Genomic DNA, 26650 nt, shown 5'->3' with positions numbered 1-26650 from the left:
AGTGAATGAGTTAAACATGGAAAAAAAAATCAATGAAGCAATTATAAATTGTTGATATAATGTGCAGTTACTTATTTAAAACTAACAGTCACAAGGCAAATAGTGACCCCTGTGTGCCACTATAATAGATATGTCTCTCCACTGAGCAGCAGCTGATCCCAACTTGACATCCACAACAAGAGCAATCGGTTGTCAACTGACCACACTTAAGAACCATTAATCTAATGTGATGTTTTCACAAATTGGACCTTGACACTAAGCAACAAGTGGATGAAACTATTTTGATTTCTGAAACTGAATTATTAGCTGCAAATGTGTGTCTTTGCACAGCTAGAAATGTTTAATCCACCCTCTTTTTTTTATTTTTTATTTTTTAAACAGCATTGAAAAATTATTTTTAGTATTTGCCGCGGGCCGCCAAAAAATGTATGGCGGGCCGCAAAAGGCCCCCCGGGTCGTAGTTTGAACACCCCTGACTTACAGTATACTGGTACAATGATACGGGATATAAGGAAGAATGCTTAAGAAGCAATTTTACAGCGGTGAAAAATTTGAGGATCACTTTGTGTGGATGTCTTAATGCTATGAAAACATATACTGTATGTGCATTATAAGTTTAAAATACAGCATACCCAGGGGGCATAGCAAAGCCTGTGGCAAATTCACACTGGGGAGGTATTAGTGAGGGACTTATCGTCTTATTCCATACAACATCTTACTAAGCTCCTTAAAGCAGGCTTGGCTCCGATGGACAATACTGCATCGTGATACAGCATTATGAAGAAGACGCACAACAACATCGGACATAAGCAGCGAGTTAATCCCCGACAAGTCTGATCTGCTTGTATTCTGATGCGACCTCAAACTGACCTGGAAGCTAACATGAGATTTTCTAATACTCATGCCACCTGTTGAAGGTAATAAGTGCAGCTGAGGCTGCAGTGCAAGAAATGGGGCTCACCTCTCTCCGCATGGCGCAGTGCACGGTGATGATTACGAAACCTTGGACCGAGTCAAAGACTGCAAAGAGGACCTGAGGGAGACATTTGACATCTGCTTAGTTTTTGCACACTGGTTCAAAAATATCGACACGTTTTTTGGGAGGTTGAGCACATGCATTCATTGGCAAAATTGTGACAAAAACAGCCCGATTGCCTGGATTAACTCATTCACTCCCAGACATTTTCATGTTCTATTGCTATAAAAACATGGAACCTACCAAAAGAAAAATGTCTCTTCTTTTATCAGGAAAAAAAAAAAAGTATGGTATATATCTGTTTTTATGTTTTGTAGCAATTAGCATTAGAATTAGCTAAGTTTCATCATTCACAAACCTGTTGAAAATACTGGGAAAAAAGAGCTTGTTGCAACATGGACCTGGTTGATCTCTTATACTTTGCTGCCACCTGCTGGCCGTTTTTTTGTTGTTGTTGTTTTGTAATAACTACCAACGCTTTAAGCGACCACTTCAGGTCAGAAACTGCATCAAAGCCTTCATACAAAAACTCTAGCAAACAAAAACCTAAATAACGTATAAATACGTTTTTGGGAGTGAATGAGTTAAAAGACAGAGCACCTGGAAAAGTGTTGAGCGGCGATCCGTTATGGCCAACACGGCTGACATCCAAGTGAGAGCCAGCAGAGGAAGAACCACACATGAGCTCCATAGAGACGCCCTGGAAAAGAGCAATGGTGGAGAAAGAGGAATAAATGGCGAAGGGACCAGGCAGTCAGGCTCAAAGCAGTCCAGCTAGGGCATGTTATTACATTTCCCTGTCTCATGCATGCGCACACCCATCAGTCAGACGTTCAGTCCAGTGATGGGTCATTTGAAGCTAGACCTAATATTATAACTGTGAAGTGGAATGACAATGCATCGGGTATATTGTTACCAGACTGACAACGTTTCACAATTGCATGGCTTATGCGCAATAAGTGCCGGCGTGTGAGAAGACAAGACTGAGCCTCACAGGGAGACAGGCCATTGACAAGTAGCGGCAAGGGGGGGCCAAGTGTGTCTGTTTGTTATGCGTTCATGTGGATGTGGTCAAATGAAGGTTCTGTTAAGATTGCTGTCGTGATTTGTGCGCGTCTAGGTCAGAAGCAGGGAACCCTGGTCCTCGAGAGCCCTGCTCTGGAGAATCCTGATAACGATCCTGATGATTCGATCAGGTGTGATGGAGGAGGGAGACATCCAAAACGGGCAAGACTGTGGCTCTTGAGGACCAGGGTTCAAAAACATAAAATAAAAAGAGTGCAATGGAAATCTGTATGCTCTTGTGGTTCACAATAATTTTAAAGCTTTTAGTCAGTTTTAGAATTAAAATGTTTTATTTTTTGGACTAACATTTTTCGGCAAAAGTACATTTACAGTTTCCCTTTCGCGTGGATTCTGGATTCAGTGGTTAAATGCGAATATACGCACATGCATTTGGTGTAGTCCAGACGCAGGTACGTACACTAGTTGAGGTCCTACTACCCTGCAAACCGAGCAGTGAAAATAAAATGCCACGTCTCACGTACACCCCAAGTGTGGTTACATCACAGCAGGCAATCATTCGGAACAGACATCTGAGCTCTCAGCAGACTAGTTTCCCAAAATACGGTAAAACTCAAACAGGTCACCCAAGGACGAGCCTGATTAAATGCAGGGAAGTGCAGTACATTTGATTTAGGGCGAGCGGTCTGAGGCCGTGGAACCGAGACGACAGTTTACCACATGAGGTATGGCATAACGAGAGCCATAAAGCTTCAACTATGCAATAGGGTGTTTGGCAGCGACGTAGTTTGCACAAACAAAAAACTTGCCCGACATTGCTCTGCCCCGAAGTCTGAGTAATATTACACATTAAACACATTAAAAGGCAAATCGTTCCCAAACAGCGCCTGACATGGGTCAGTTTTGTTCTGCATCACCTGAGGACAATTCTCATTAAATCTGATCACTCGCAGCGCAAGTGTTGTTCCTTCCATCGTTATTTTTTATGATTTTTTGGAACGCAGGCACGTCTAAATGTCATCCTGCATCATTACCAACAGCTGGAGATTAAAAGGATGATGCACACAGGAAGAATGGAGAAAGTCTGATGGCGAGAGAAAAGAAACAAGACAGTGTGTACTCCCACAAAGTGAAAGCCGACCTACCAAAATTGCCACTTTATTAACTGCCTTTAATGATTTTTGAGTATCTCACTGGTGGTATTTTGACGTTGAAAAATATGGATATGGTGGACTGTGGCTGTCACTTTGTGGTGATTACAATAAAACGAGTGTGAGGAAAAAAGAGAGCAAAGATGAAGATGGACTAACATGGCGCTGCTGGCAGTCGAGCTGGAGAGAGCGGCGCTCGAGATCACGCCGCACTTGGAGCATTTCAGGAGAAGTCGGCTACGCGCCTCCACCGGGACACTTACACATAAACAAACACATGTGACAGTGAAGGGAGGGGGTGTCGGAGATGTGTGGAAACATGTTGCAGTCATGACAACAGTTCAATGTTGTGTCAGGAAAACGACAAAAAAAAGGGGACATCACAATGAGCAGGAGTGGGAAAGAACAACAAAAAAAGGTGGTAGGGGAAGAAAGAAAGAAAGAAAGAAAGAAAGAGGCAAATTAAAATCATATTTTTAAAAGTAGCGTCACATTAACAAAACAAAAAAAAAAAAGATCAAAACTACAAATATTGAGTGAGAGACAAGACATTGCGATGTTACATCAGCATCATGCGGATTAACAGATTACATTGACACAGACAGGAAATGTTCCAATAATCTTTTTCCATTGCCAGTGAATGCAGGTGCACTTTATTGATTTTGGGCGTAAACGGCACAGAATTTAACTCAAATGATTAAAATGAACAAAGAAGCTTTGTGGGGGAATTGAATGAACAACAAGCACTTTCCTGCGGTTTGTTTACAGTTGAGAACATCATTGTGTGTCTTGCGAGTTTGAGAACAATGAAGCCACGCAGTGGCTATGCTACATTAGCATCCCATCACAGCTCATTAGCTTAATCCCCATAGCTTCATAAGAAAGCACATTATGCTAATGATATCCTGTCCTGTTAGCAACGCTGCCCGTTTCGGATGAAATTTGCTTTACCTGAGGACACAAGGACTTAGCATGCAATACATTTTCTTTTGTGTCAGCGGCCATGTTGCGAATGCGTGTAAATAAGGTATTTCACATCATTCTAAATATTTGACTCATTTAATTTCTGTTTCGTAAGAACAGGTTGGACTGTGTTCGTGTGTGAAAGTATGTTGTACACAATAACTTTGTTGTACAGTCTGGTAACAAATGATGGTCAACCTATTAACCAGGTTAATACTTCAATTAACCGTTGTAAAGGTTCATTTAGCACGGATTACCTGGAAAACACCATCATAAAATACTGCCAAATCTCAAAGCACCACTGTAAATAGGAGTTTGCATGATTCAGACATAAAGTGTGAAACAGATTTGAAACAGCAGAAATTCAATTCAGAAGAAGCACGTGGATGGATGAGTACGCCTTTGTGCGACGAAACACGTTCAGCGTGGAGTACTTACCCCGCCCGTTGCTTTTTTGACTTGTCTGAGATGCCGTCTCGAGACATGAGCTTGTTAAACACCACGATTCCAATGAGCATATTCACCTGAGGGAGACGGAGGAGAACGTTTGATGAAGATCGCGGTAATGGCTTGCCAACAGGGACTCTCATCTACAATCACATCTCGATGGCTTTGTGTTTTTCAGTTGAGCTCTGTTCAAGTGGAATCGAAGATTACTTTTGAATTGGAGCCCAGATTTAGGAAAGGGAAATGACAATGTAAATGCTAGAATGGCTCCTATGCTTTCTTTCTGTGTTTGAAAATTTCGGACTAAGACCATTGCTACCAATATCACATTCATCAAATCGTCTTATTTCTCGACACTTGTAATGAGGATATCACAATCTACATCTTCAAGCAAATAATCCAACAATTTAATCTATTTGGAAACAGTGTCCTATCAATCTCACAAGTTGTGTGACCTACAGTTTAACCATAATATAACTATTAGATATGTTTGTATTGTGATTATTAGTTCATCTATTGTAAGCTTTTTTTGGGGGTTAAGTGACCTATTACTACATAAATAGTTAACTCTTTCACTGCCAGCCTAATTAAAGTTTTTTTTTTAACGTTTATTTCCGTCAATGGCACTGAAAGTGTTAACAACACGCCAGATTGCGAGGGGACCTTTTGTCAGATTAGGCATGTCTGGGCCCAGCTCTGAGTGCCAGCATAATCTTGATCTGCTATTTGTCTGCAGGTCAGGTTTATTAATTAGGACTTGGGTCCTGTGGGAGGAGTCAGTGCCTCTCTGACCAACATCTGTCTCTCAGAGCAGCATCTTGTTGGGAGGGCAGAGACCCAACACTGAGGGGGGGTGTTTGAAGGTGGGTATATGTGATGTTGTATAATTCCAGCCATTTCTTTGGCTCCAAAATGAGTAAAAAATAAGGAAACAGAAAACATACCAACACTATAACAGCAGCAGGTCCGACAAAGGCATAAAGCAAACCTCCCTCAAGGGATAACCAGCAACTAGAAGGAAGACAAGAGGGACACGAGTGTATCACACTGCTTCTTCAAAAGAAAATGCCACCAGAAAAACTGCTCTAAGTGATGAGCAAAACATATTATGTGCATTATGTAACTTCTACCTCCAAGACAGTGGTTTGCAGTACGAACCAGTGGTTATGATCCCAATCAATAAAGCTTCACAATTCCCAGATATGTTTCTTTATGTAAAAGAAAAAGTCATGTTTTTTTTTTGTTTTTTTTGCATTTTGGGCGAGATGCCAAAGCTCAGGTCAAATGTCCAGTCTGCATACTTATTTATAGCACAGTCGATTTCTGTCCAAACAAGTTATGTAATCTCTGATTTCGTACACTTTAATTGCTAGGGAACTCTAATATCAAGTCAAGTAGGACATCTGATAAGCGTCTCTGCATTGAATTAAGTCAATCTCCTGCTCTTGAAAGATTCTTCTATCTGTGTCTCCTTCGGTAAGACTCTCTCTTTCATGGCAATGTGCATGGAGATCCACTTGTGACGATCCATCTCCTGCTTCTGTTCTAGCACCAGCGCTGTCTGCACCCTGGGAGGATTCCACCTCCCGCCTATTTGCGCAAGCCTGCCTCTAATGAAGATGCATTGCTGCGGGGGGGATTGATCTAAATGCCATTTTCATTCAATCACAATAAATGTTACTACGCTCTTTCATTTGATGTCTCCTTATTGAACCTCCTGATGGTTAAAATGCCATCTGGAAACGATGAGTTAAAGTACCGTGAAGCGTTACGGACCATTTTTCATTCTCTACCACTCCCTGGAATGTTAATCCTCTTCAAACTAGGCTGCCATTGCAGCCACAATTCACAATAAATGTGGTAAACCAAACAGTCAAGCTTGGGTTTGTTAGTTGACAGGCCAAGTTTGATTTGGTTTCATTCTGCTTATTTTAATATTTACTAAATTAGACACAGGAGTTTAGAAATGTATTGAATTTACCAAGGAGAATTTTCTGTGCTCATGAAAGAAGCATAAGACGCATACTGATAGGCAGTCATGTTTGGCATTTCTGTGCCATGTTTTGGTTCTGTGGGGGTGGGATTTTGTTTTGTTTTGGTGTTTTTTGGTTATTTGTCATGTATTCCTTGTCTCTTCCCTTATCCCGTTATGTCTAACCACGTCCACCTGAGTGTGTCTTCCCTTCCCCGTGTGTTGACCAATCAGCTCCCCAAGCCTCTTGTATCTTGCCCAGGTGTCTGTTGTTTTCTCGTTACCATGTGTATTTAGTTACCCTGCTTCCTTTCAGTTCTTGTTGAGTCATTGTTGCTGTTCTGTCAACCCATGCCATGCCTTGTTGCCCTTGTGTTTTCATCACTATAGTTTGTTTTTGACCTTGTTAATTTTATTTCTCCATAGTACCTTGTTTACCTTTTTTCTGAATTAAATCTCCTTTTTACTTGCATCCCTGCCTTGCCCTGTTTTTGTTGCCCCCCCTGCATTTGGGTCCTGCTTTCGACACCCCCCAATCCTGACGTTCTGCAAGTGTATATGAAAATCAAGGACCTCACTTTGTCACAGTGGCTTTTATTGTAAATATTAAAACATATTTTAAACTGTTATGGTAATAAGTATAATCTTGCCGAGTGTTTAAAAGCAATTTCAGAATCGTTTTTTTATTTTTTTATATTGTGTTATATTTTACAGTATATATAATTTAGTCTTTAAGACAGAATATTCTCCAAACGGTGTGACAAGTGGGTCAGTCCAGAGGTGAGGACATGGTACTCACTAGCTGGCAGTGCCGTAACCTCTTGCTCTGGTGAACCCCACCGACACGGCTACAACTAAGGCTGGAAGACCTGCAAAGCAGAGATAAACACATCCAAATGCAATCCTTTTAATTGGTTTCATTCAAAAGTATGTTAGGCAGCTATGGAACATTCTCATTGTACACAAAATATGCATTTTGATTTGTAGTTTACTACCTCGTGTGAGGTCATACTGCAAGCATAAAAAACCTGGCTTGACTACTGTCCTTGGTGTTATGTATTATTAAATAGCTAAAAAAAATCAAAATGGCCCTTGCAGCTTTCTATTTTTCTGTATGTGGCCCTCAGAGGAAAAAGTTTGGACAACCCTGCTGTACATTATATCAACAATTTATAATTGCTTCATTGATTTTTACCATGTTTAACTCATTCACTGCCATTGACGGAAAAAGACGTCAAATGATGCATTTTTTTTTTGCTGGTCTGGCAATGAATGTGTTAAATGAAGCGATTCTATTTTTCATTGCTCTGCAATTTTAACATTTTCTGCAATACATTTGAGCAATGCATATTCTGTAGATACATGGCTGAGAAGAAACATACATGAAATATGTAAATAATTAAATAAAAAGTATAAGGTGTATGTGTCTTTGTGAAACCATCACACAGTGGCCTATGTTAGGACCATAATGAGCTTGATTTTGAAATATCCACATAATTAAAGAAGCTGTGATTATGGCCGCTAATGAAAAGCAATTAGAACAAGACTCATTAACAAATCAGTCGGTAGGGCGCCAGGCTGGTCAACAAACAGGCATGAAAACATTATAATTAGACAACAATCAATCCAGGAACGTTATACATAACCCAGGAAACACCAACCAATAGGTCATGTGCACACACTGCTCCGGAAAATCCAACACATGGCTCATACCCCAGCTCCTGTTTATAATGGATTTCAATCACATAATTTAGGGAGAAAATTGCAAACGGGATGGTCGGCGGACACGGTTTACTCTGGTTGATTGTTTCATGAATTTCATTCATATTCTGTCACGCATTTCTGCAGCGATGGCAAGCACACACACGCAGAGGGTCCCATCAGTCGATATGTGACTGCCCAAACATCTACAGTATACATCATGCCTCCTGTTTATCAGCGACGGCCATCAGCAAGGTGGCTGATGAGAGCGCGGGGATCAATATGAAGTGGAATGAAGAGAACAGGTCATGTTGGTGTTAATTCCAGCGTCCTTACGGGATATCTTGCTCGTGTTGTGCAGATCTTATCGTGTGTTGATTATCCTCGAACATTCCTGTAGCATCAGGTTCAAGTACAATGAAGGGGGGGAAAAATTGCATACAGGGGACATCTGGGTGATGCAGAGCTGAATAAGTAGACCAAGATAATCCCCTCGATGGATATTAAAATCCATGCCAGCCTTTGTGCGGATGCTTCTGCCTATTCATGTTTGTGGGTAGCTATAAATTATATTAGAAAGTATGATGAACGCCTTTTGGTAAATTGGGTCTACGCAGGTGCAATTTGCACCTTACAGCGAAGAGGGAGGGGCGAAGGGGGGGGGGATATAAATAGGATTTCAGCAAAGTGAGGTTTCACGGAAACAATTTCCCCACTGCAAGGAAATAATCTGCTACATTTTTATGTTAAATATCTTTGCCACCATCAGCGCCTCCTGTCACGGAGTGGCAGCTCTGTTTGTGTCCCAATCATGAAAGCATACTTGTGGATATTCTCAAATGAATCTGGCAAATCACTTATATATGTGGCTTATAAATGGCTTATATTTGTGCTCTGGTGTATAAAAGACGAACTAAGCACTGGCAAAAGTGGGTTTTCGACTGTCATGTAATTGTGTCAAAATTTTGTGGAAAAAAAAAACACCTCTGCAATTAACTCATTTACTCCCAATAACGTGTAAATACGTTTTTTTTAATGTTCTAAGTGTCCCAAAGACATATTTATACGTGTTTTTGTTTTTTTTATGCTAGAGCATACAGAAGGCTTTGACGCAGCCTCTCAACTGCAAAGAACGGTTGCAGAAATGGTAGTTATTACACAAACGGCCAGCAGGTGGCAGCAGAGCAAATGAGATCAACCAGGGCCATGTAGAAAAATAGCTCAATTACTCACAAGTTTAAATAGATTTGTGAAAACTGATGAAACTTAGCTCTCTTCTAATGCTAATTGCTGCAACACGGAAACAGATAGAAACATACTTTTTTTTCCTGATGAAAGAAGAGACTTTAATCTTTCTTTTGATAGGTTCCATGCTTTTATAGCAATAGAAGACAATATTCTGTGGGCCTTGCAAAATCAGTCAAAATCCAGTAAAACAGCCGGGAGCGAACAGGATTGCTTCTGTGAAAATGGCTGGGAGTGAATGAGTTAATACTAATGCTATTATATGTAGTCAAATCAAATGAACAGTCAGTGGGCTTGAAAAGGGATAAGCATTCATATTCATGCGATGCCTCTTTTGTTGGTCCATATCAAATGACAAGATGAAACCTGCGATTTGTCATAAAAAACATCAATTTGAAGAACAGCAAAAGCATCCATTAACCGACACCTCATTTTGTCTGCTTGACCTGTGGCACCGACGTCAAGAATCTCAGCCGAGTTGCCTCTTAGCTTTGGAAGAAATGAGTGCGACTGGATCTTGGGTGAAGTATACAGACTTATAGATCCTCTCTGATAATTGGAAAAACAACACTGCGTAACAGCGCAGATAGGCAACACTAGTTCAATTTTCTGAAATAAATTGACACACTGAAAAATAAATTGGTTTTATTTCATTTATCCAACCTGGCTTGCATCCCTGTGCTTTCAAGAGTGATATTTCAATATGTTGGATCTTTGGGATTTATAAGTGTGATACGATAATGCAGGTCAGAGTCAAATGCAGATGAGTTTCTGCTATCTAATAGTTGGGGAGAAATATTCTGATTTAATTCCGATTGTACATCGTTGACATGCTGTCATAGATCGTACAAATAGAATCAGACTGAAACAGTCTCAAATATTGGCCACAACAAGTTTCTCAGGCTAAAACAAAGTTGTTGCATTGAGAGCCGGGTTCTAAATAAAAGAAACATTAGATGTGTGTGCAAAGTTCAATGATTATTCTTGATTTTGACCCTCAAAAACATCATTATTTTTCTTTGCAACAAATGAAAAACTTTTTCATCTAAAACATCCAAAGTTTGAAGATGATCGGATGAATTCTGTGGGAGGAGTTAAAAAGGACAATAACTTCATAATGGTGGTTCCTGTTAAGTTCATGGCTATATGAAGACTTTTTTTTTTTTTTTTTTTTTTTTTGTTCTTGGTCTGTTACATATTCCTCCAAAACAGATATAGGTGAAACATACATCCTGAAATAAAGTCACTGTCGGTACAAAGGGAACCCAAGTTAACCTGACTGTGCCACCTGACCCCTAATAATAATTACTCCAAAAACAACGGAGGGCTTTGCAGTGGTTGCTGCTCGGGCCCTATATATTGAAGTTGTGGTCATTTGTGTGGTACTCACCCCAGCCCAGGCACAGAAAGCGCTTGCGAATGAGTCGTGACCTCATTTTGCCGATGACCGCTAGGTAGGACTGCCAAGCTTCCGTCAGCACCCAGCAGAAAGAGGCCAAGAAGAAGAAATGGAGAAAGGCAGCAGTCACGGTACATAGGCCCTAAAGAGAGAAGTTGGAAAAAAAATACTATATGTATAGAATAAAAACAAGCATGAATAAGCAATTATAAAGAAAATGACAGCAACACAACATATTAAAATTCGCAAGCGTACCGTTGTTTAGAGATGTAAACATCTAATATGGACTGACAACTGATACAGAATCTGAGAACCTTAAATGTATAGTGATATTTCATACTTGATGTCCATATAAGGTATAACACAAACTTTAATGATGCAGAGTTTGGTAACTCAACAAATATACAGTTGCATAATAGTTGCATCTTTTTTTTTCTTTTTTTTTTTTTTAACGGAAGTGTACAACTGCCAGTGTGGAGTAAACATTTTTGAATGGCAAATATGTTCGAACATATTTGCAATTACATTGCAATGTATTTAAATACATTGGAACGTACTTGCAAATACGTTTAAATGTATTTAAATAAGTTCAAACACATTTGCAAGTATGTTCAAATGTATTTAAATATGTACTTGCAAATACACGCATTTTGTAGAGGCTAAATGCTTAAAACATTTTTTTCCCCTCATAATGCCACGGGACTTGCACATGCACAAGTTTAAGAATTTTTTTATATTTTATTTTATATATTATCTATATACCATATTTTTTAATGAATATGATCAAACACACTTACAAATATGTTTAACCATATTTGCACTTACGTTTCAACATATTTTTACCAGTCAAAAATGTTTACTTCAAATTAGCAGTTCCTTGCTCCTGTATTTTTTTGATTCCCTGAAAAATTGATTTTTGCAAGGATTCCGCCAAGGCCAGACTGAAGATCTGCTACCATTTTTCATCATACAGTACTCTGACATTAAGTTTGCCTGTATAATTACTAAAGCATATGGAGACTTAACTAGGATATCTAATGTTTATTAAAAAGAGAAAATATATCTTTTATATCATATTACTGTGCCTACTCCAGTCGGTGATATACCAAGTATCATAATAGTTATGCATACAGTGCATACAGTTTGTGTCCATGTGTCTATATCAATGGAGTAATAACTTACCTTGCTAAGCGTTTGTGATTGTCCCACCAAAATCAATAAATTGGAGGCCAGGATGGAAAGGCAAAAATTCACCAGGATGATGGACCTCTCGGAGCGGATATACCTACACGGTACGGAATGAATAGAATGACATATGTATATTTCCATAGAATGACCAAAATCAGGATCCTGCATCCTGAAATAGACCAAATTGTTCTATAGATGGAAGTTGTTGATGGAAGGATTCTCGCTTGGTGCATGACTAAACACAATGTTGTTTGAAGCCATTAAGAGAAAAATGTGCAAATACCTCCAGAAGGCAGCATAGATAAGAAGCAGGATGAGCAGGGCAGAGCAAGAGACCCCACAGCCCACCATGAGGGGGACCGAGGGCATACTGGTGGGACCCATTTCCTAAAGATAGGAAAAAAAAAAAAAAAGAGTAGTTCAGCATTACTGTTCACAGTCGCATCCCATAAACATACCTCCAAGTATGCTCGGCTTTTGCTATTCTGGCCTCTCTCCCAGGATGTTCCGCTGCTAGGACACTATACACCCCGCTGCCTCCCAAATGGGTTTAATGTTTGGCCGTGTTTGAGTTCTCAATCACACCGTTTATTCCCTCAGGTGACTCGCCGCCTCTTTCATCAAGATTTATCACTGTACGCACGCGCGCACACGGCGCAAGGTGTCTTAATGCAAATAAAGGACGCAGAATGTGTGTGCGCACCAAGTAATTGAAAGGCTGCGTGGCCGTGAGTGTGTCTGCTCAAGATTAGTTAAGAAAGTTCAGCGGGAAGAGTTGAGGGCAAGTGAGGGAAGAAACATATAGGAAGAAAGAAAACTAGAGTGTCGACGCTATCTTTTTTTTTTTTTTTTTTTTTTTTTTTTTGTGTCTCCCCCCTCCCCTTACCCATCAAAGGAAGCCAATTTCTCCAGAGGAGAGAGGAATCGGCTGGAATATCAATATGCCGCGCTCACAAACACATCAGGGGAAGTTGATAAATCAAAACTCCCTCAATTTATATTCTACAGTCATCTTTATTTGGCAGCAAAGAATCACTATTTCATTATTACGTTGAGAGAAAGATGAATTCTGATGATTGTGTTACGTGTACCTAATGTTATGGCAGCCGATTGTCAATGTTTTACCGGGCCAGTGAATCGAGTTTGAAAGCGCACAAGGTTGGGATGCTTTTACTCTTAAGTTAGCCTCTCAGATGAGGGTAAATAAAAAAAATGTAAAAAAAAAAAGCTACCAGCTTGTGTAATTTACCCTACTAACATACACAAATTGTCCCTCAGCTCTTCATTGTGTCAATTTGTCTGACAGTGTTTTCATAATTAGTTAGGTTATGAGGGTGATGCGATTATGCGTCTATTTTCATTACGCTACAGTACAAAGAAACAAAAACAAATTGGGCTACAGGCTACAGTAACATGCAAATGTCTCTTTGCAGTTGTATTATTTGCCTGTAATTTAATTTGCTTCGTGCGTGCGCGTGCGGAGAAGAAAAACCAAGTAAAAGAAAACCGGATAGATTAGAAAGTACGCATGGCTCCGTTGTACCGGGTTCCGTGAGCCTGCCTGATTATGATGAGATGGAAACGACATGATATTTTCAGCACAGGAAGTTTAACCTACTTATCGCCGCTCACAAACTGCCCCACTCGAGCCGATCACACTTGTCAAATCCAGGAGTAAATCAAGGTACCGCTGTAGGGCAGCTCGATTACAGGAAAAATGTGATTATTCAAACAATTATTTTGTGGTTCAAAACAAGAAAATGTTTAAACGTAAAAAAACCCAAAAAAATATTAAGACAACTGAAATTCTTTGAAACACTATATGCAAGTTCCTTTTGGATCAAACACAATTTATTAAATTAGTTATTTTAAAATTTAAGAAATGTGCAAATGTAAAAAATCAACAATACAACTCAAAACCTAGTATTACTGTAATATATATATTTTTTTTTTTGTCAATTATGCTGATTTTGAAATTGTAATTGAATTTTGATTAATTGCACATGCCCTTTATACCGCCATATAAATTAGAAGTTAAAATGTCATCCTAAATCCCTTTTCACTCTGTATTTAGTAATGCACAGGCATTGTCAGACTCAAACCCATTTATTGTATATGTGGTTCGGGGCAGGGACCACAGAATGAAGAACGCTTCTGCTGCTTCAAATTGGAAAATGTTCTATTCGACAGTGGCGGTCTTGTGACGTTAGACCAGCGCCTCAAAATGGAAGAGTGATTTAGTGTTATTTTGGCTGACATTAGAGACAGTCACGGGAGCTCGTGTCCTATTCCTCTTTCTGAAAATGAGCAAAGTCAATGGAAGATAAATCTAGTTGAGGTGCGCTCTAATCAATGGCAAAATCCCCATTTTTACTTCCTGGTAGGGTTCAATGTCAGCCCTTCAAAATATGAGCACACTGACACTGTCATTTCGCATTGTCTCCTTCAGACTGAGCGAGTGCAGTGTGAAAAGGGCTTAATTGTACATTTATCTATTGTGTCCACACAACCAGGCACGGAGCCTTCCGAGCTGACACAAATAATATCAGGCTTAGAGCTGTAACTCACTTGATTAGCTGGAGGCGCAAAATGTTAAATTGACTTTAATAAAGCCAATAACTCCTTCAACTGAAAATCCCCATGATCCCTTTGAGGACTGCTGAGGCAATGAGTCCAGACACATCCGTAGAGTTTGCGTTCCCACAGCACTCATTTTGGGAATCCAGTTGCCTGGCTTTATTGTACGGTGGCATGACCTTAATCAATCAACTCCTCTGCTTGGCACCTTTGTTTCTCCCTCAGTCTTGTCTTGGTGATAGACGCTCTCGACAGAGACACACTGAAACCTCAGAGGCCATGGAAAGTAAACAGGATTAACACTCCACTGTAAACGGCCAGTAATGGCAGCACTGCTTCTCAATACCCCATTACCTCAACCCCCTCCCCTTTTTTATGTTTTTTTATGAAATAGATCCTCAGCTACCCCACTGTGCCTTGTCGCGAGCATCGTGTCCTGAGGTAAGCTATCAAAACTGAGGGGCCTATTCACTAAAGGTTTGCGTCGCCTTTGCACCGCACTAACCGGCAAAAATGGAGCATTTAGGGAGCACCTAATTCACTAAACACGCGCAGATGGGGAAATCCGTACTGCCGAACAAATTGCGTCACGGTGCGCCGGTGTTATTTGCGCGTAAGTAAATGAGGTAATTTGCATACATTTGACGCAATATATGCCCACCCCAATGCAAATGAGACTCATTGATATGCAGCGTCAAATTCACTAACGCCAGCGCAAATAGCAACACCTCGTTTGCGTGACGCAAATAACGTTTTTTGGAAAGCATGTATTAATTAACCTGACGCACCTCGATCTCCGGCAGTGCATGATCATCTTTACGTGCCAGATGCATACTGTACACCCACGCCAACCTCTGAAAATATATTTTTGAAACACGATCGCACCAATAATTTGTTCTTTATGAATGAATGACGATCACTGTCGTCCTCTCTGCTGTGTACAGCTTAATGCCGCTCTAAACGCTTGCTCTCGGTCTAACCTCGCTTTCTGATAATATCATCTTTCTCGCTGTGTAGTTTTTAATTTTTCTGTGTTCACATACCGCACAATAGCGGCTGCATGTGTGGACCAGACAGTGTCATGTGTTACCTAATTAATTCAGTCGATCCCGCTTGGTTTCAGAGAATCCAATCTTAGCTGAAATTGAAAGCTTACTGTGAAGAACCCTAAAGCTACATAGAGCACTTAGCGCTGATCGCAGCAGCGCTTGACTGAGTGCCATTGACACAAAGGCATTGACCCATACCTTCGGGTTCAAAGCACTGGCCTTAATGGTTTGTTCCAAAAGTCAATGTGCCTTCGCTCTTTGGTCCACCTGATTCTGTGGTAAAAGGAAAGCATAATAACGTTGCAGTTTGAAGAGTCTAAGAAATCTACTAGGACAACCGTTTGTAATTCAGTGTCCATGTTTAAAGGAATAGGATGTGCCTTAAATTTTACTTTGAAGCCTTTTTCATTTATCAAATAAGAAGGTATCCTGCTATCCGTGGTATCCGTGCTATCTGGTATCCGTGATCAGATCCAAACTGGGAGTTTTTGGTTCCATTGCACCAATACTACAGAATGTTTAAAAGTAAGAAATGACTTGGATTATTTGGCATGCACTTCATACATTGAAATATAACTACTGATTACATGCGGGTAATGTTCTTTACGGCTATATGTTGATAGATTTCCACTCAAGCTTGAAGATGTTTACCATTGTGACTAATACATGATTAACTAATGAGGCAAAACGCAAAGCTCCCTATTGGTTCATCTATCCCCGCTTCTTCTTCTGTAGTTTTCTCTACAAATTGACACCTTTGTGCCTCTTCTGTTTGTACATGCACTCCATTTTTCACCATCTTCTTTCCAGCTGCATGACACCTGTAGTTACCTTAGATGGATCTTTTTTTTTTTTTTTTTTTTCTTGCTCGGTTTTAAACATCAAGAGAGGGAATGCTGGCAAACTGCCATAAATCCACATAAACGCTACTACAGCTTTTGCCAGTTTTCATAGTACCCGCCTTATTGCAGTGAATGTTGAAGTCAGAAAAACTGCAAAAACAGCTGAATAGTCATCAAAAAAAAGAAAAAAATTAACTTGGAAGGTAGAAGTGGTAAATAGGAACTGGTGGACAGTAGTCAGAGGAAGTAAGCCATCGTGCTGTCAGGTCTTTGGAAAGTCCATTAGCACCCTACGAGAGAGTGGGTCAATCTATAAGAACATTCCGCCCCAAACAACTAAAAAGCCTTTTGCAATCATGTCAAATACACACCACAAGCTATACGACTATTTATAGCAGGTTAGGTTACGCACCTTAGGCAAAAACACATACAGTCCCAATAAAATCTACTCTGTCCTCGTGACGCCTCGTCTCATCCATCACATGCACACCAAAAACTGACCTTTTACTAAGCTTGAGATCAAAAAGTTGACCAAAATCAGTCTTGACAACTGCGCGGCGGCATTAAATCTGTTGCTGTGGCAATGTTCAACAACAACGGCAGCGCTATTTGATTTGCAGGCGTTTTATGCATGGGAAGGTGCTTGTTCATAAATCAGACACCTCACATTCAAACTTCACCTCCATCATCCATCAAAATCTCACTACAATGACAAGAAGCTGGCACCGAGAGCCTGCTGCAGTAATCCGACTAACGGGGATGCCATCTAAATTTATACTACGCTAACAGCTTACTGACCTAACCCTTGGTAGTAGCTGCCTAATTAGCACCCCCAAGTCCCAAAGAGTCCATCAGATTATGCAGTGGTGACTCACCGGCTCTTTAGCTTGCTGCGCTAGCACAGCGTAGGTGGATATCCTGCTGCACAGGCATTTGGTTTGGACAGTGGTTGATGTGAGCGTTTGGCAGCCTCCTGTGCCCCAGTTTTCAGCGCCAGCTTCCCTGGAGGTGGGCAGAAAGGGGAGGGAAGAGGAGGGGGTAAGGGAACATAAACGGGGATTGTGATTAACACATGGCCACACAAGTCTATAGGAACATTCACCTAATGAGGGAGAGAAGGAGGGACAAAGAGTCTCAAGGATAAACCATCTTCCACTGTTGGGTTCACCAAGTTCTTGTAGTGATCCATTAAAACTTGCCCTCTTACCTGGTTGGCATTAGCAACTGTCATTCAACAGGTATCAGCATTTAGCAACACAAAGATCAGCCTTCTTGTACCTTTAATTCCTGTTTTTCTTGGAAGATTTATCTTGAGACCTTTAGCTGGCACAGACTCAATGGAAGTTGAGTCAATTAGTCTCTTTGTCCACACGTATTCACATATTGTTAGGTTGGAGTGTTTGGTGATCTTTCTGGCATCCATTAAATAATTCAACTGAGAAAATAAAGTGTTCTGGTAGTTACTGTTACTATAGCGAGCATTGAAGACAAAAGACCGGTGAAAGTTCTAACACCATCTCCAAAGGCCCACAAATATGGTGAGTAGAAACCCTTCTTTTAACTCTTTTACTGCCACACATTATGAAAGACAGAGTCTGTGATCATTGACGAAAATAGATACAATGCTTCCATCTGCTGGCCATAGTTTAGTGTTTTAGATTCCACAACCCATTGACCAGGCAGCGCTGCACTTTGACGTTGCACTGAGAATAAAAAAATAAATAAAACATGTTGACGTTATTTAACGTTTATGGCAATATACGTCGTGATTTTACTGATCGTTAGTAAACGTTTCCGGCGGTCAAAGAGTTAATAGATACATTTCTGAGGAACGAAGAGTGGGTTTGACATAATTTTGGAACCCAACATTGTATGTTGTTACAAATGCCAGCCAGATGGAGTACACAGCTATGGAGCATTTCTCTTCCGGAAGACGGTGTAACCCCCTCCCAGATGATTGCTCTGATATTCTCTAGCCTAGCCAATATGACAATAATTCAACTAGTATGTGAGACAAGATAGATAAGGAAGGCTATAGCAAATAGACTTTGGCCAAGCCAACTACCTATGCGTGCCAAAGAGGCCTAATCTTACAATCTTTAAATTACAAGTGTTAATAATAAACTGTTGCTTCTATAAATGGGATGTCTGCGATTGGCAGGCCTAAGCTCACCCGTGACTCTAATGCGGATAAGCGGGACAAAAAAATACATAGGTGAAATAAAACACTGCTTCAATAAAACCTTTCTCTGCTTTCGCAGGAATTTGGCTACCTCCTATTCAAGGTGATAGCATTGAGTACCCTCGCCAATGGATGGCTTGTCGAAGCATTAAGCACTCTAATGCATTGACGGACAAATTAATAGTGCACAAGCAGGCACTTCAGCTCACTGTGTTGTCTCTTCAAAAGTAATGTTTTGATAATGGCTTGATTTTCTTCATGTTGTTTTTAAATATATAATCTGCGGATATTTCATTATATTTGCACAATATGGTCATCCAATGTCAGAGAAGTATTAATTCAACAATGTTTTTTAAGTAGTCTATTCTTAGAATCACAATTGCCTCTGTACTCTTTTTAATTCAGGCCATCTCTTCCTCTCAGCTATCAGGGCAAAGCTCCCTACTCGGTATCACATTCGCTTTTGGGAAGTGAGGATAAAACAAATCTGTTCAATTAGATCTAAGCCCATAAATACATATGGATGGCTTGTATCCAGGTCTCGTTCACTGCACCAATATGAAGCCAACAAATCCTGGATAGCCAGAACCGGCATGTGCTGTAGTGATGGACCGATGATGCCATTATATCAAGGTCCCATCAAAGGCTGGCAGTGACTGATGGGAATCTCAATTTCACAATTTTGATGTGTTCGGAATATATAGCAGAGAGAGATGGCACTGATTACTGTAAAATACTCCAATTAGTCCATTATTTAAGAATGACTTTCACACAGTTTTAACACATTTTTACAAGAACTGTTGCACCCATTAGTCAACAGGCAACCTTGGCCTTAAGGTCAGGGATTATACGACCAACAGAGTTGAACAATTTACAAAATTTTGCTGATCTGTCAATCGTAGGGATGTCACGATAAGGGCAATATTGTGATATTAAAACTGCTACAATATCGTCGTTGTCATGTTCACAATATTTAAAAGAAACACATGTTAAAAAAAAGTCAGGTTGATTTCCATGTGTGCAGTTCTAGCACCCTTTACTGGCTAGTTTATTAGTGCAATTTAATTTTCATTAGGGATGTTTTGGCTTTCCATGTTTAAAATCGACACTAATTATCAGATGAAGGAGAACCTAATTTGATTGTGAAGTGATCAATGTGTGCTTGGATTACCAGGTAAGTGCCTCAACATTGTTATTAGATTGTAGGTGGTTTATATGCATTTCTGTTATGTACAAAAGCACAATATTGTGCTTTTTTTTTTTTTTTTTTTTTTTTTTTTTAGTATGAGCTCTCTTTTTTTACAATACTGTGAACGTTTTTTAATATCGCCAACGCCTCCACAATATCGTGATAATTATCGTATCGTGACCTTCATATCGTGATAATATCGTATCGTGATGTTTGGATATCGTTACATCCCTAGTCAGTCGTCAGCGCCCTGGACGTTATCATCAGTATGTCATTTTTTTTTTCAAGTCGAACCAACCAAACTTATTGTCATTTATCATTCGTCAACAAAATAAGTGTCCATCAGTGACTGACTAAGAGGCCCGTCGACACTTGAGGATCAGTGCTTCGTCCTTTTCCCCCCCCCCCCTCGTTATTGACTGACCAACAGTCCGTCACTGATGGAATGCCCACCTCTGACGACCAGTTTGTCAGACACCATCTCATCTTTGTAGAATGTGATGTTATCCCATTTTGACAGGATCACTACAAATGGTAAAAACTACAGGAAATACATTTATTGTTCTTGCAGCTTGGTCTCAAAATGTAATTTCCTGTTTTTCTTGCTTCATTCAATTAAACCTAACAACCAGTTCTGGGCTGACTGTGCTAAAATACATGCACTCTATAACACTATATCAACATGAATTCCCACAAGTATGTGTGAAGATGAAGGTTTAAAGTGTAGATAGATACACAAACAGCCAGTTCCTGATGCTAGAAATGATTTGAGTTTAGTCCCCGATGATCCAGATTTACACGCACCTACATTGACACTTCAAAGACGAAAGGCAGGAAAATAAGTCACACTGACGACTCCAGTCTACAGTCTGTCTACAGACAGTTTGTCAGGCATGCACGTATAAAAGACAGAAGACAGACAGAAGGAGAGCAGGGGAATATGTTGGGCATTTTAACTACACAATCAGATCCTTCAAAGGGAATTAATGAGTTGTGTATGCCGTCTATTATATATGTATTGCTGAAAAACCTCTGCCCTTACATGTGTTGAGTTTGATTTGGTCAGATTGCTAATATGCTTTTGATTTACAGACTTGGAAATATTTTCAGAATTTTTATTGAATGTTGGTTTTCCCTTTCGTGAAGGCAGAATTATATGTTCACATGACAGCATTTGTACAAGTAGAGCAAACCCGTAATTCTGTCACTACAAACTTTATTCTGCTACGCTTGTACACTTCTTAGTCATTTAGTCAAATTACATTGTCATGCTGTGTGTTTTGCAGGCTGTGCTGTCCAGTGATTGTTTTGTGATTGCAGCTGCCTGACCTCTGAGCACAGGTGTGGCTTGATGGCCACACCTGTGCCGCATGACTCCTGATGAGCCAAGCTATATAGAGCTTGTCATTGTGGCTTGTGTTTGTCGGACTCAATCTCTTGCAAGCCACGTTCGCCCAAGTTAGTTACGACTTTGTGTTTTTGACTCTCGATTTCGCCGGCTGGTTGGCATTGTTATTGTTCTTTGATTCTTACCAGTTTTTTTGTGTAAGCACTTTAAGTTCTACTTCTTGCCTTTTGCAAGCTCTTTTTGTTATTGTTACTTCCGCGTCTTGGCGTGCGTTTTTTGTTGTTGTTACTTGATAGGTTTTCGGTTTGGGTAGACTTCTGTGTTTTTGTATTATTGGTGTGCTTGTGTACAATAAATATTATAAACTCTGAATCGTGTGTCCGCGCTTCTGGGATCCACACTTTACATACATTGTACGAAAGATACATACATTTTTGTTGTTTTACTTTTGCATTTAAATGAATGTGCAGTCTCCTCTTTGTATCACGAAACACATATGCCAGATGTGCAAACAGGTGTGCAGCTGCGGTTTTTAAAAGTTGCAGATTTCAAATGTATACTGCGACCATCACAAGTAAAATATAAGCAGGTTTATTGCATTGTGATAATCTACACAGCTGTCGTTTGGTCGTGACTCTGGCAAGGAGTAAAATTTTATTAAATGAAGTATTGGCGTCATTGTTTTAGGCAACTATCCCTTTGTGTATGAACGGATTACACATGCAGTTTGAGCTTGTCAACAAATTCAAAAGTATTCTAGAGCCAAAATGTTTGTTTCAGCTTCATTTTCAAAAAAAGTTTTTTTGTTTTTTAAATTGAATATACCCTGTGAAAACAAACACGTCAGATATCATTTTTGTTCTTGTAACAGCACTCCTGCATGCGGAAAACATGTTAATGTCCATTGACTTTATTATTATTGAGACTTTTTTTTTTTCCCCACCAGTTAAAAAAAATAATAATCATATGTTTACTTCCAGAAATGTCATTCCTTATACCTGACCAATATAAGGAGAACATCTCCATCTGTGTTCCAATCAGGCATGTGAAATAGTTATTTTCTAATATTTAATTTAGGTGAAAACCTTTCACCTGATTGCTGTGCTAAATAAAACATAAGCGACTCACCAAAGCCGGCATCCTTTCTCCTCTGGGGGCCATAAATGTCTGCACAAAATGTCATGGCAATCCATCCAACTCTTACAGCGATATTTTTTGCACAGCAGACTAAAAGTCACAGAACGAGCGACAAATTGGGACGGCGCGGCAAACAGCTCCACTACAATGCACTTGTGGAATGATTTTTCAACTTAAATTTTTTACTGAGCACTCATTCATTTTAATGTTTACGAGTTTTTGTATTTTTATGTGTGTGTGTGTGGGGGGGGGGGGGGGGAGTGTTGCTGACAAAAATTGGAAAACGGCCTTCTGAGAACAGCGAAAATTGACCTTTTATGTCTACAGAGAATATATTGGCGCTGACTCTTGACTGAAAGGGCAGCACTATGAAAGCCAATTGCACCCTATTAAGAAAAGAAAAAGGTTAAACATGCTATAAATTCTCAAAAGAGATGTCGTAGATGAAAGGCTTCCATCTCAGTGCAGGCAAATTTGCCACGAAAGCAACCCTTTTTATGTGCCTTGCTTGTAATCGCTTAAAAAAGTGATGTTGCCATCCAGAGCAACTTTCACAGTCCTGACTAAGACACTTTTTTTCGTAGACTAAACTCAGCATATATTGTTCAGGATCTATTTAATATCAAGTAACTGCCAATGTCATCCTACATTACCACAGTCATCAATATACTAACGATTAAAATGCTAAGCTAATTCAAGATGCTGCCAAATATTGTCAGAAGTGATTTATGAGGGTGAACGCAAGCTTTCCATTTTACACATTATATTAAATTTTAGCATTCGTCCATTTTGCGGGTTGTCAGAACTGCTTTTTTGGCTGTGTGACATCAAGTCGGTGCGCCATGAACAACTCTCCTCTCTTGAAGCGGGGGAGACAAGGCCTACTAATACATTAGCATTTTATACGGTCGCATCTATGAAGGCAAGAGTGAATAAAATGAAAATGAACTAATTTTCTGGGCTGTATTAAATTGAAGTGGGGGGTACACAGGCAGAATGGAAATTGGAGGATTTAAGTGGGCACAAATGTAGATGTAATCTAATCCGCAGGAGGCCGAGTAGGCAACAATAACACCTTCAATCTGCAAAATAAAACAAATACACATTTACTTCTTCCCAGTGTTTTGCAAAATGTACTAATTACCACCCTTATGCCATAAAAAAAAAAGTCTAATGTCCCAGCAATTAGTTACATTTCTACCTTCTGCAAGTGATTTTAGTGTATTTTACTGACTGAACTTTTCTTTGGATAGTTGCTTCTGCAAACCTCATGTTAGCCACCTTGTTCTACAAAAACTAATGTACTTCAATTTCCTTTGTGAATATATCCATATAGTTATATTTTGTAGAGCTACAATGGATGCTCAGTAATTATAGTAGATAAGAAATGGGAAATAGTGCCGTTGTGGGATGATGATGGAAAGTTGGTTGACGCCTTCCACCACAGATTGGACGACTAATTGATTATATGCATGAAATAAGGTGGAGCTCAGAATCTGTCTACCTATACCTCAATCAAATCCACCATAATCACATGACATCACCTGCACCACAATTTAGACCTGGCGTCACCTGGTGTAAAGTCTAGTCTACTTTCCTGTTAGGTCTACCAAATTCCGAAACAAGGAAAACTGGACTTGCCCCGGCATAAAAATGAAGATGTGGCAGCTTTTACGCCACATGCACTTATTTCATGTTTAATGAAACTTCCAGTTAAGGGAGGCTGTCAAACTATACAGAAAACAAGAATTACATGTTATGGATTTGAAACAATCCATAACATTTAAGTCTGTTAGCTTAATGCTAACACATACTGGAAACACCACATATTGGCTAACAAATAGCATCTACTGTATGTGGCAATGTTATAATAAAGAACCAAATATTTGAACACAGTGCCGAAAACATTTTGACAGACAATATAACAATCCTCATAAGCATATATTCTTTATGCTCTGCACCTAATAACACCCAACACCTAATACTGACACTACTTAAGTGTTGACAATATATTATTTTTATTTTATTTAAAGTGAAACATTTGTTGGACGAGAATTATGGACAAACGGTATAATGCAGAATGCATTTTGGCTAGGTGGCATGTACAGTATATGCGACGGACAAACACACTTATACACAAGAACATCTGCCAAGCATGTTTCATCTCTGTGTAAAAATGTCCATAAACGTATTGACCCACATATTGACAGTGTATACTTTTTTTTTTTTTTTTCATCATCTCTCACTGAGACCGATGGAGCTTAGAAGCGCAAGAACATGAGATTATCTGAAGCTTGCTAGGTTATTTATGTACAGGGCAAAAACGGCTCGTGTTTGTAAATGATGACCATGTTGTAATGTGAAATATTATAAGTGAAGTTCACAAAAGAACATCACAATCCAAAGTTTCTCATGCATACATGCACTGTACACTTATATGTTTAATATCAATTCTCTGTATGTCCTGTCCGTTTCCTCTGCGCTTCACTTGCGACAACCGTGCTTTGGCATTGACCTCCACAGCCCGTGAGCTAATTTATAAAGCTTCTTTTCAGGGATTATCTTTCTTCCTGACGTGCAAGCCAGAGCGTGAACCAGAAAGCAGAGATACAGGTTGTCTCCAGCCATAAAAGGCCTGACATTGCAAGCAACGGCAGTCTCTATTAACATGGACAGGCAATATGGCTCGGAAGAAAGTGATTCATGTGGAAAATGGATTATCAATCCTCTTGCGGAGGAGAAAGGAAACATTTAATAATTGTGCGGTCATGACTGATCATTTGAAAGCAAAGATTTATCCAAAAGTTTAATCTTTGTGAAGCTTTTGGAAAAATTGCTTTTACAGAAACGCACATTTTTGCCTGGTAAGTCAAGGTCAGAGATGCTACTTGGAGACAACGGTGGCCTTTCAGCCTGCATCCAATGACACAAGATTAAAGAGGATAATGCATGTGTAAATAAGTATAAGTATAAAGCAGGTAGCAAACTCACATCCTTCGCTTCCATATAACCGTCTTTTCCATATTCATATATAACCATCTTATTTATATATAACCGTCTTTTACTTATTTATATAGAACTGTCTTTTACATATTCATATATAACCGTCTTTTACTTATAACCGTCTTTTACATATTAATATATGACCGTCTTTCACTTATTTATATATAACCGTCTTTTATCTGTTTTACGTATTCATCAGGACAGAGACACCGTTATGTTGGATAGATTTGACTTACCCTTCTCAAATTCCAAAATTCCAGAAGTGAAGACAACAAATGTTCCATTTTTCTGTACTTGTCAGTCTCAATACTAATGCATCATTTTAATTGACTGTGTTATCCAGATGAAAAAAACGGCCGTGTATATCCAAGCAGTCCACCAATGGAAGGAAGTCATGGCCCAGACTTAAATACGCTACTTTGAACATCAAAACTGACACGAAATGTCAATCCTTAGGAAGAATGTGATCATTCATGCTTGCCAGTGTAGGAGCACGCACCGAAAAGTACCGTTTTGATAAGTGAGGGAATGAGCCCATGCCCGCCTGAGACACCCTGCGGAGGCAGATCCTGAGTAAGCCCTACTGGCCGACTCCCTCTTTATGCGCTGATTCGCTGTTTGACACACTTCTGAGCCCTTCTGCTCAGTCAGATGGGAAAGTGGAGCAATCCCCATCAGCCTGTCCACCCCTCCCTGCTGGCTGATACATGTCTAATACAATAAATGTGTTTCACCAGAAGCGTTTGCTAATGCAGAGAGGCGTAGATGAGAAAACATGTCAAGTGGCTGAAGTGAATGAACAGTTTGCATGATTTGACATTAAAATTACATCAAAAGGATCATGTAACATGAATCCTTTAGTGGTCTAGAAAACAGTTTTTATCGAGCCAAGGTACCCATTTTACACAGTCGGAAATTCTCCCAGCCTATCACATAAAGTGCGAATACTGAAATAATGACTACCTCTACTAAATGTACTCGCAAATTGACTTACTCAGTGTGAAATCCGGGCCTGTTTAATTGAACGCAAAGCTGATATGCAGCCCATGGCTGATTATGCGTTCCGAATGGCAACAGGTGGATACAAAGGATTTGTGTACTTTCGGCCATGTTATGGAAAAGCATTTACCGTAGTTGTCATAGGTTTATAAAAATACAGGCCACTATTTTTGTGCCCAGCGCAAGACAAGCGCAAAGTGTTGTCTAACCGTGCGCTTAGGTGTTTTCTTTAGTTTGGTATTTTTGCGAAAGTAGAAAT

At 39.7% G+C, this 26650-nt stretch overlaps 1 protein-coding gene across 25 annotated transcripts in view; it reads right to left on the bottom strand.

Annotated features, from left to right (window-relative positions):
- Positions 1-26650, bottom strand: part of adgrb2 (adhesion G protein-coupled receptor B2) — a 168636-nt gene that overhangs the window by 31630 nt on the left and 110356 nt on the right. For 22 of the 25 annotated variants that reach the window (XR_013280501.1, XM_077508001.1, XM_077508000.1 and 19 more), the window contains 10 exons: positions 17409-17535; positions 12349-12452; positions 12060-12162; positions 10869-11019; positions 7332-7401; positions 5505-5571; positions 4552-4637; positions 3310-3408; positions 1577-1676; positions 962-1033 (listed from right to left, as the gene is read on the bottom strand). Coding sequence is in view for 24 of the 25 variants with exons in the window: in XM_077508001.1 (XP_077364127.1) it covers positions 962-1033; positions 1577-1676; positions 3310-3408; positions 4552-4637; positions 5505-5571; positions 7332-7401; positions 10869-11019; positions 12060-12162; positions 12349-12452; positions 17409-17535 (979 nt within the window). In the remaining variant the exon portion in view is untranslated. The remainder of the gene's footprint in view (positions 1-961; positions 1034-1576; positions 1677-3309; positions 3409-4551; positions 4638-5504; positions 5572-7331; positions 7402-10868; positions 11020-12059; positions 12163-12348; positions 12453-17408; positions 17536-26650) is intronic. The other 3 variants (XM_077508005.1, XM_077508009.1, XM_077508012.1) reach the window with 1 other exon arrangement.

Source organism: Festucalex cinctus, chromosome 19, assembly GCF_051991245.1.
Source record: "Festucalex cinctus isolate MCC-2025b chromosome 19, RoL_Fcin_1.0, whole genome shotgun sequence".
Classification (NCBI taxonomy): domain Eukaryota; kingdom Metazoa; phylum Chordata; class Actinopteri; order Syngnathiformes; family Syngnathidae; genus Festucalex; species Festucalex cinctus.
Note: the sequence above shows the minus strand (reverse complement) of the source record. Positions and strands in the feature narration are given on the sequence as shown.